Consider the following 9853-nt stretch of genomic DNA (forward strand, 5'->3'; position numbering starts at 1 on the left):
CTACTGTGCCCACTTTGGCAGCATATACACTAAAATTAGAATGATGCAGAGAAGAGTAGCAGGGCCCCTGCACAAGGATGACATGTAAATTCATGAAGCATCCCATACTTGCAGATGTTAGTGTGGATGTGAAGAGAAGGGAACACTTTGACACTGTTGGTAGGACTGCAAACTAATACAGCCTCTTTGGAAGGAAGTATAGAGATTCCTCAAAGAACTCAAATTAGACCTCCCTTTTGATCCCACAATCTCATCACTGGGCATCTACCCAGAAGAAAAAAATCATTTTATCATAAGGACATTTGCACTAGATTGTTTATTGAAGCTCAATTCACAATTGCCAAGACATGGAAGCAACCCAAGTGCCCATCAACCCAGGAATGGATTAACAAGCTGTGGTATATGTATACCACGGAGTAATATTCAGCCACAAAAGACAGTGACTTCACATCTTTTTTATTAACCTGGATGGAACTGAAACACATTCTTCTTAGTAAAGTATCACAATAATGGAGAAGCATGAATCCAATGTACTCAATACTAATATGAAGATAGTAGACAATCTAATACACACCTACATAAGAGAAAAACTCAATTCAATTCAAGGTGGAGGGAGGGGGGGGACAAGGAATAGGGAAGAGGGAAGGAGGGGAGGGGGACGAGTGTGCTCCCACTTAATGGGCACAATGTTAGGGTGTATGGCATACCTCTGGGGGTGGGACACAATTATAACAGGGACTTTACCTAACAAATGCAAACATTGTAACCTAATTATTTCTACCCTGAAATTAACCTGAAAAAAAAAATAAATATAGAAAAACTAGCCTGGTGTAATGGCAGGTGCCTGTAGTTCCAGCTACTCTGGAGGATGAGGCAGGAGGATGGCTTAAACCCAGAGAATTTGAAGTTGCTGTGAGCTATGATGCCATGGCACTCTACCCAGGTGACAGAGTGAGACTCTTTTTTAAAAAGGCAACAATTTGGAACATGGAATATGCCCTATTCTGGCGATGCAGAAATTTGTGGACGATTGTGGACAAATTGTCCAGTTGTGGACAATGAGGACAGCGGTGAGCTTCCTTCCTGGTGGAAACAGCCTCCTTGTCATTTATAACGTGGCAATGGCTAGGGTATCAGGTCACCAGATCCTATTTGGTAATAACTGTGAACTGCATTAATCAGCAAACCTTTCTCTTTCAGGAAACATCTTTGTGGTGAGCCTGGCAGTGGCAGACCTCCTGGTGGCCGTGTATCCATACCCATTGGTGCTGATGTCCATCTTTAACAATGGGTGGCACCTGGGGTCTCTGCACTGCCAAGTTAGCGGCTTTCTGATGGGCCTGAGTGTCATCGGCTCTGTATTCAACATCACCGGCATCGCCATTAACCGCTACTGCTACATCTGCCACAGTCTCAGGTATGACAGTCTGTGCAGCACCAAGCGGTCTCTGTGCTGCGCGCTGCTCATATGGCTGCTGACCTTGGTGGCCGTCATGCCCAACCTGAGGACCGGGACGCTCCAGTATGACCCCAGGATCTATTCCTGCACGTTTGCGCAGTCTGTCAGCTCTGCATACACCATCGCAGTGGTGGTTTTCCACTTCATCATCCCCATGGTCATTGTCACCTTCTGTTACCTGAGAATATGGGTCCTGGTTCTTCAGGTCCGGCGGAGGGTGAAGCCAGACAACAAACCCAGGCTGAGACCACAGGACTTCAGGAACTTCGTCACCATGTTTGTGGTATTTGTCCTTTTTGCCATCTGCTGGGCTCCTCTAAACTTCATTGGTCTAGTTGTGGCCTCTGACCCAGCCACCATGGTCCCCAGGATCCCAGAGTGGCTGTTTGTGGCTAGTTACTACATGGCATATTTCAACAGCTGCCTCAATGCCATTATATACGGACTGCTGAACCAAAATTTCAGAAGGGAGTATAGGAGAATTATAGTCTCACTGTGCACAGCCAGAATGTTCTTTGTGGATAGCTCCAACGACATAGCAGACAGGATTAAATGCAAACCGTCTCCATTAATAGTCAACAATAATCTAATAAAGGTGGACTCTGTTTAAGAAAGTAAAACAAGGCTGGGCGTGGTGGCTCATGCCTGTAATCCCAGCATGCTGGGAGGCCAAGGTGGGAGGATCACTTGAGCTCAAGTGTTCAAGACCAGCTTGAGCAAGAGTGAGACCCCCAACTCTACTAAAAATAGAGAAATCAGCAGGCCAGACTCAAGAGGCTGAGGCAGGAGGATCACTTGAGCCCAGGAGTTTGAAGTTGCTATGAGCTATGATGGAACCAGGGCACTCTAACCAGGGGGACAGAGTAAGACTCTGTCTCAAAAAAAAAAGAAAGAAAGAAAGAAAGAAAGAAAGAAGCATTCCTGGTAAGACAAACGTCCGTATGTGCCTTCCTGTTGATGGATGTCTGTGAAACAGAGAGATAGAAGAAATGTTAGGCTCTTAATTGTTGCTTTTGCAGCATCTGAGCTTATGTCCTAAGCTTGGTGACAAGTCTCTAATTCTGCTTAAGAGAAACACAGAACTGAGAGTTCTATGTTCATTGAAGAACACGGTTTAGAGACAGGTGAGAACGTAAAATGGCAAATGCAATCAAGTGAAGAGAGTGAAACGTTTCTTTTACTGTGACTGCCACAAAAAGAGTCTTTGCTTTCCCTTCCACGACTTGATGATTTCTAGGAAAATGAACAGAGCGTTTTATTCATCAATGAGTAAACAGAACAAAATGTATTTATACAGGAGTAAACAGAACACAAAGGGGAAGTAGAATTCGTGACTTTTATTACAGAGGGAGAGGCTGAAAAGAAATCAGTGAATGATTTGACAGCAGCAGCGACCACCGCAAACTTTCAGAGTTCAGTGTTCACCCTCGCTGGTGGTAGTCCCATTTGTAAATACTTTCCACTCTGTATTCCAAGTTGCACATTCAACCACCCAAACCAGTTCTATTACAGAGCTCACCTTCAGAGGTCAATTACCATCGCATTTTAAAGTAGTAGCTATGTTTACAATTCTGTTAGACTTTATTAGACATTTGACTTCTTATTCTTTTGTCACTGACCGGCTGGCTGTTTTAAATTATTCTCTGTTAATTGATTCATTAAATGGTCTAATCAGTTAAGTATAAATGACAAAGGATCAAGCTGGAGCAGCCTTCAGATATGGTGCTGAGTGTCTTTAGACTGATACTCTAGTTGGGCAGGTAAATAATCCAAACCAGATGGCTTTCCTTTCATACATAGCCCAAAACAACAGTCTTCAATAGTTCATTTCAGTATCTGACTCTACCCCCAAGAATACTGAAAGTCCGGGAGAATAAAGAAAATACACAGTGAAACTGTGGTTTCATAAACTTTGGCTTAGTTTAACCCAGATGGCTTCTTGTGACTACTGTGAGGTTCATACCTGAGAGTGCTTTGCAAATTACAGCCATGTCATCTTGTATTGTAAAGGTCAGTCACAAAACTGTCACATTCTAGATTAAGTTGGTGAGTCCAGGCACATTCTAGAATAAGTTGGTGTGGCTCATGCCTATAATCCCAGCACTCTCGGTGGCTGAGGTGGGAATATCTCTTGAACTCAAGAGTTCCAAGACCAGCGTGAGAAAGAGGGAGACCCCGTTTGTACTCAAAATAGAAAAACTAGCCAGGCATAGTGTTAGGTGCCTGTAGTCCCCGGTCCTCAGGTGGCTGAGGCAGAAGGATGGCTTGAGCCTAGGAATTTGAGGTTGCCGTGAGCTATGATAAGACCATGGCACTCTACCAGGGTGACAGGGTGGGACTCTGTTTCAAAAAAAGAAAAAGAATAAGTTGGTGATTTGCAACTGTGTACATAAGACAAAAAGTTATCTGGATATATTTGCTAATATCTATGTAGCTAAGAGAATCAGAATCTGTTTGACAAGGTCTAGGATTAATTATTTTAAAAGGCTCCTCTGATGATTCTTTTCATCAGACATATTTAGGAAACAGCAGATTACGGTTGTCGTTGGTGGGGTGTGTGTGCGTTTGTGTGTGTGTGTGTGTGTGTGTGTGTGAGATCTGCAAAACTTTACCTGAATTTACCTGTGCAGAAGTTCTAGCTCTTATTAAAATCAAGGGTAAATAGTAGAAATAACTGAGCTAATGTTCCAAATTTCGGGTAACTGAACCTTAAAAAAATCAATCATGTTCAACTGACCACTTAAAAAAAATTGTATCACACTTTTTACTTGATGCTTGGGGGTGAATTGTTTTGCTAACTATATATTCACGTGGTATGATTCTTTTGAAATTTATGGAATTTTATTTTTGGATTTATATACTGTATTATATTTGAATTGTACATCATTAAAAATACTGAGTAGAAACTGCCCTTTTAACAATTGCCAACTAAAGAGAAGCTCTATAATCTTAAAATGATTTCCACCACCCTCAGAATACTAGCCAATTAAAATATTGCCAAATTGCTGCTCAGAAAGATCAAAGTGCAAGACCCAGCTCTGCTAGAGCGCCAATGGTGTTTGGAATTCACAGTCACATTGTGATTATTTGAGGTATTCTTTCTAGCTTCCTCACTGGGATAAGTAGAGAGTCCTCAGTTCTGTGTGTTTTTTTTCTCCTGGAAACCTCAGATAATTAATCACTTGTTCCTTGTTGTCAGTGTGCAAGTTACTGTAGTCTTTTGGGAAGACTTTCAAGATCCCTGGATTGCTTTTATCAAATGGCTGTTGCACGGCACAATATCGGCACCTGGGTATGTCACTGGAGAAGCCGTGGGCAAGGAAGCAAACTTTTCCAAGAAATCTACAAAGTTGTGTTAACCAGCTATAAACCTGTGTTAAGGCAAACTCTTTAATCTATCAGAATTACTTATCCACCAATGTAAAGAATTTTTGTCAGCCTTCTTCTGTCAGATGTGATGATGTGAGGACCGACAATGAGAAAAATAACATTATTTTGAGAGGCACATTGACAAATTTTTGAATATTTACACCTGTCAGTGGCTTCTCAACTTGCTTTCCTTTTCTCTATTCCATACCTTGGGGGAACCTCCAAATTTTAAATAGTGCCCTAATGCTACAAATAAAATACCCACTGTTGCTTAATAAACTAGCCTGGCTTTTAGGCCTCAAAGGAAATATCAGAATCCCATCATCACAGAAAGAATTTCATCTTAATTAAGAACAAGATAAGAGCTCTGTCATTATCAAAGAACAGTCAGCTGTCTTTGGTTTAAAGGTGTTCTCTAGGTCACTAATTAATCATTACGTTAATTGTTCTTGGAACTGAATAAAGTCGACTTTGCCTTTAATATATCTAAGTGTGACTGTGTTCATATTAACATTAACCATCATTTGAAATTTAAAAATCCATTGAAAGTTATTTTTAAGGAAATTTATTAAATTTAAAATACATTAAAATTTTCGTATCTTGCCAGTGCATGGCAGGTCATGCCTGTAATCCTGGCACTCTGGGAGGCCGAGGTGGGAGGATCCCTTGAGCTCAGGAGTTCAAGACCAGCCTGAGAAAGAGCGAGACCTCATCTCTACTAAAAATAGAAAAACTATCCAGGCATGGTGGCGGGCACCTGTAGTGCCAGCAACTCAGGAGGTTGAGGCAGGAGGATTGCTTCAGCCCAGGAGTGTGAGGTTGCTGTGAGATATGACACCAATGCACTCTAACCTGGGCAACAGAGTGAGAGTCTGTTAAAAATATTAAAAAAAAAATAAAATAAATGTATATCTTAAATAAATTTCATATTCTACCTGAAAATATGAACACATTTAATTTGGCACAGATTTATAATCCATTTTAATGTTTAATGTAGTGCATTTTAATTCAAACTTAAAATGTATGATAATGTAATTGTTAGGTAACTATATTATCGTGGTTTTAGAGGACCCAAGAGAAATTTTTTCTTCTTTTGGTTCTCAGTTTTGCTTTCGTGAACATTTATACTCAGTTTGTGCAGTGTATTATTTTGCTGAATTAATGTTTGCTGAATTAATGGTTATTTCGTGATAGGCAAACAAAAATTTATCTTAAACTAGTCTAACTTTACTTGTAAGAAGCTGAGCTTGGCTTTCGGAAACATTCCACACCACCAGGCCTTGGTGGTCATTAAACCCCCCCCCATCCTGGAAGCCAGGAGATTCAAGGTGTCCCTGGCCCACGACTAGCCAGTCCTGCATCTGCACTAACTCATTTCAACCTCTGTCACCTTGGATTCTTAACTTATAAAAGTACAGTATTTAAACTCCCATCTAATTCTGTCATTCTCTGGATTTCTTTTAGAAATTTGGACTCAGTTATAAGTGAATTTTACCTCCCTCTGCTGGTGAATGAGAGCAAAACAGTAATAAATAAGAACATGAAGGCAGGCATGCAAGCATTCATTTGTAGAACTATGAGATTTTGGAACAGGTGAGCTCAACAAAGCCCAAGTTATTACCCAGCATAAGGAAAGTCTTTAGAGAGATGAATAATGCAACCTGCAACAGCATATGAAAAAAATAGAATGATGATTAAAGCCCAGGATCTGGAGATAGAGGGCTGAAGCCCAACCCCCCACCAGGGTTTCCAAGATCTAGTAAGTCCCTTCACCTCTCCAATCTATAGTTTCCTCAGCAGAAATGAAATAAAGATTTGAATAGTGGCATCCCACTGATGGGATGTGCTCACCACAGGGCCTAATTATTAGCCATCACTGGCTGATATTTGGCTGCAGTGATATAATTTGAAGTTTGTTTGTTTGTTGAGACAGAATCTCACTCTGCTGCCCTGGGTAGAGTGAAGTGTCATCATAGCTCACAACGACCTCAAAATTCTAAGTTCAAGCTATCCTCTTGCCTCAGCCTCCCAAGTAGCTGGGACTCCAGGCACCCACTACCACACCTGGCTAGTTTTTCTACTTTTCTTTAGTAGAGACAAGATCTTACTCTTGTTTAAACTGGTCTCAAACTCCTGAGTTCAAGCAGCCCACCTGCTTCAGCCTCCCAGAGTGCTGGAATTATAGGTGTGAGCCACCATAGCTAGTCAAAAGACTATAATTTAAATTTTAATTATATTCATTTTTTATCCCTTAAGATTCTTCAGATGCATAGATTCTAAAAACTTCAATTATTTGATTCACTGTAACTGTAAAAAAAAATTTTTTTTTTCTGTTAATCAGGCCCAGACTGGTGTGTGGGGGCTGGTGCGCTAACCACTGAGGTATGAAGGCCAGCTGTAAAACTTTTCACAGTAGAGTATTTTTATACTACTGTATTTTTTATTACAGTAGAGTTTGGGGGTGGGGGGTTGTTTTGTTTGTTCAGACAGAATCTGACCCTGTTACCCTGGGTAGAGTGCTGTGGTGTCATTGTAGCTCACAACAACCTCAAACTCCTGAGCTCAGGCAATGGCCCTGCCTCAGCCTTCTGAGTAGCTGTGACTACAGGCACCTGCCACCACGTTCAGTTAATTTTTCTATTTTTAGTAGAGATGGGTCTCACTCTTGCTCTGGCTGGTGTCAAACTTCTGAGCTCAAGAGATCCTCCCACCTTGGCCTCCCAGAGTGCTGAGACTGTAGGCATGAACCACTGTGCCTGGCCTACAGTAGAGGTTTTAACTTTTTCATTGTGGAATTGTATACACAGCAAAAGAAAATATACTCTTACCCTCTCCCATATATTTGAAGGAAAGCAGAATATTTCACACCAACATAAGCCCCTTTGACATAAATCTTTTTGTGCTAGAGACAATTGGAAAGCCGTAGTTACAAAAAAGGGCTGTCTGAGCTGCTCTTCCCCTGTAGCAGGCCATAAACATTCCCCTAAAGAGACGCAGGAGTTCTGTGTCTCCCCTAAAGACAGAGACGTAAAATCTCACCCGTTTGTCAGCTTAGAGACTGGCACCACCAGGACCGGAGGAATCTGGGAGCAGATTTCAGAGTTTCCCAGGGCTGGGTCTTTTCCTCAGTCATTTTGGGTTGTCACCACTCTCTTTTCTTGTTTTACCTACTTCTCTCCCCACTCCTTTTCCTACCTTCTAAATTATTTTATTTTATTTTTGCCTTTTTAATTATTATTTCATTTATTATAGAGACGAGGTCTTGCTATGTTGCTCAGGCTGGTCTCAGCCTCCTGGCTTTAAGCAGTCTTCCCACCTGGTGAGATTTCAGACAGGAGCCATTGTGCCCAGGCAGAAACTGGTCAGCCTTAATAGGCACTTGATTTGATACAGAGGGAAAGGGAAAATGAAAATTAATTTGGCCTGGCCCGCAGGGAAAGGCAAGAGGGAGAGAGATTTGGGGAAGCTGATGAGCCCTGCCGCGGCTGACATGAGCTCCAAGTCCCTGGGGTCGTCCAGTGGAGGCATCTGCAAGGCACCTGTGCACTCTTTCATCTCAAGGTGAGGGTCTGGCCTGGGGAGTCTTGGCATATAGGAATACTGAGGCCGGCCCAAGGACAGGTGGAGGGAGAAGAGGCCACTGTTCCCCTTCTCCCACCCAGCATACCCTGAGGCCCATCAGACCCTGTTGAGACAGTTCTGCTTTGGTTTCCCCCCTGTTGGGCAGTTTTATCATTTTCTTTTCTCCCTTCTACTTTCTTCCCCCTGGCCCTCGGTTGTTATTTGCTGCTGTTTCTCACCTCTGGCACCTCCTTCGGCAGCCTCTTTCTCCAGAGAGGCACTGGGCAGCTAAAGGTGGTAGGAGCCCTCAGGTCCTCCTCTGAGTCTTCCCTCAGAGGAGTCAGCCCTGCGAGGTGCAGAGGGCAGGCGGTGGGACCCTCCAGGCCATCACAGGGCTTCCTAAATTATTTTAAAGCAAATTCCAGACATCGCGTCATCTCATCTAGAAATGCTCCAACATACATCCCTAAAGCATGAGTTCTTTCTTTAAAACAATGTTGTTGATATTCCTAATATAAATAATATTGTTAGTATAATCAAATATCTGACCATTGTATGAATTTTCTCAAATCTCCCAAATGTTTGTTTAACAGTTGGTCCGTTCGTGTCAGAGTCTAAACAAGGACCACAGATCACATTTGCTAATCAGGTATCAAGCTGTTTAATCTGTAAATTCCCCTCCCTTCATTTTTTCTTGTCATTTGTTGGATTAACTCTTATTCAAATGAATTCCCTAATTGTAGATTTTCCTTTATCACCTATGTTTTTAAAAACCTGTCATGAGATGTGAGGCCTTGATCAGATTCAAGTTCAGTTTTCTTTCTGGTACATACACTTCATAGGTGGTGATATTCCTTCCTAGAGCATTAAAATTGTCCTGGTTTTGGTTGCATTTACCATCTGTTTGAGCTTAGCTTATAGTCATATAGTCAGTTGCTGTTCACGCTAGCCTAACCTACAGGATATAGGAAATGAATTCATTTCCAGTTCTCACATTATTACAATTAAGGTGGAAAAAGAGGGTCATTCAGAAAGGTTCTCTCAAATTTTTTCCTTATTCATCTGAATTCTGTTCTTTGAAAATTATAATTAAATCAGTACAAACACATATCATGGGGCCAGAGTAGGGTGCTGGCCTCATATGCCAGAGGTGATGGGTTCAAACCCAGCCCTGGCCAAAAACTGCAAAAAAACAAACAAACACATATCATGTTATTTTTTTTTACCAACTCTAGTTTGAAACATCTCATTGTTTATTAATGTTTACTTTTATCCAGAAAAATACTTATATTTTTCAGATATCTTTTATTCTCTCCATCAGGTCTTACTTTTCCCAGAGAGTGTTTACGATCTTATATCATGACCTTAGTTCATGGTACCTCTCAGAATTATTTATTTAACAGTCTCTAGACCTGCTGCCTTTTGAGGTCGATAATGTTTGCTGCTAAAGTTGGCTTTGTAAAC

The 9853-nt window shown here is 41.5% G+C and overlaps 1 protein-coding gene and 1 non-coding gene across 2 annotated transcripts in view; both read left to right on the top strand.

The window, feature by feature from the left end:
• The window catches only part of MTNR1A (melatonin receptor 1A), an 11791-nt gene extending 9717 nt beyond the window's left edge, over positions 1-2074 (top strand). Inside the window, exon 2 of the mRNA XM_003792766.1 lies at positions 1201-2074. Within this exon, the coding sequence (XP_003792814.1) occupies positions 1201-2069 (869 nt within the window). The 3' untranslated portion in view covers positions 2070-2074. The remainder of the gene's footprint in view (positions 1-1200) is intronic.
• LOC111726338 lies at positions 6-112 on the top strand. Its single transcript, XR_002774142.1, has one exon. It is a non-coding gene; the product is annotated as a U6 spliceosomal RNA (small nuclear RNA).
• Positions 2075-9853: the final 7779 nt, after the last annotated feature.

The sequence above is a fragment of the Otolemur garnettii genome, unplaced genomic scaffold (genome assembly GCF_000181295.1).
Source record: "Otolemur garnettii isolate 467f Iridium unplaced genomic scaffold, OtoGar3 scaffold00061, whole genome shotgun sequence".
In the NCBI taxonomy this organism is placed as follows: Eukaryota; Metazoa; Chordata; class Mammalia; order Primates; family Galagidae; genus Otolemur; species Otolemur garnettii.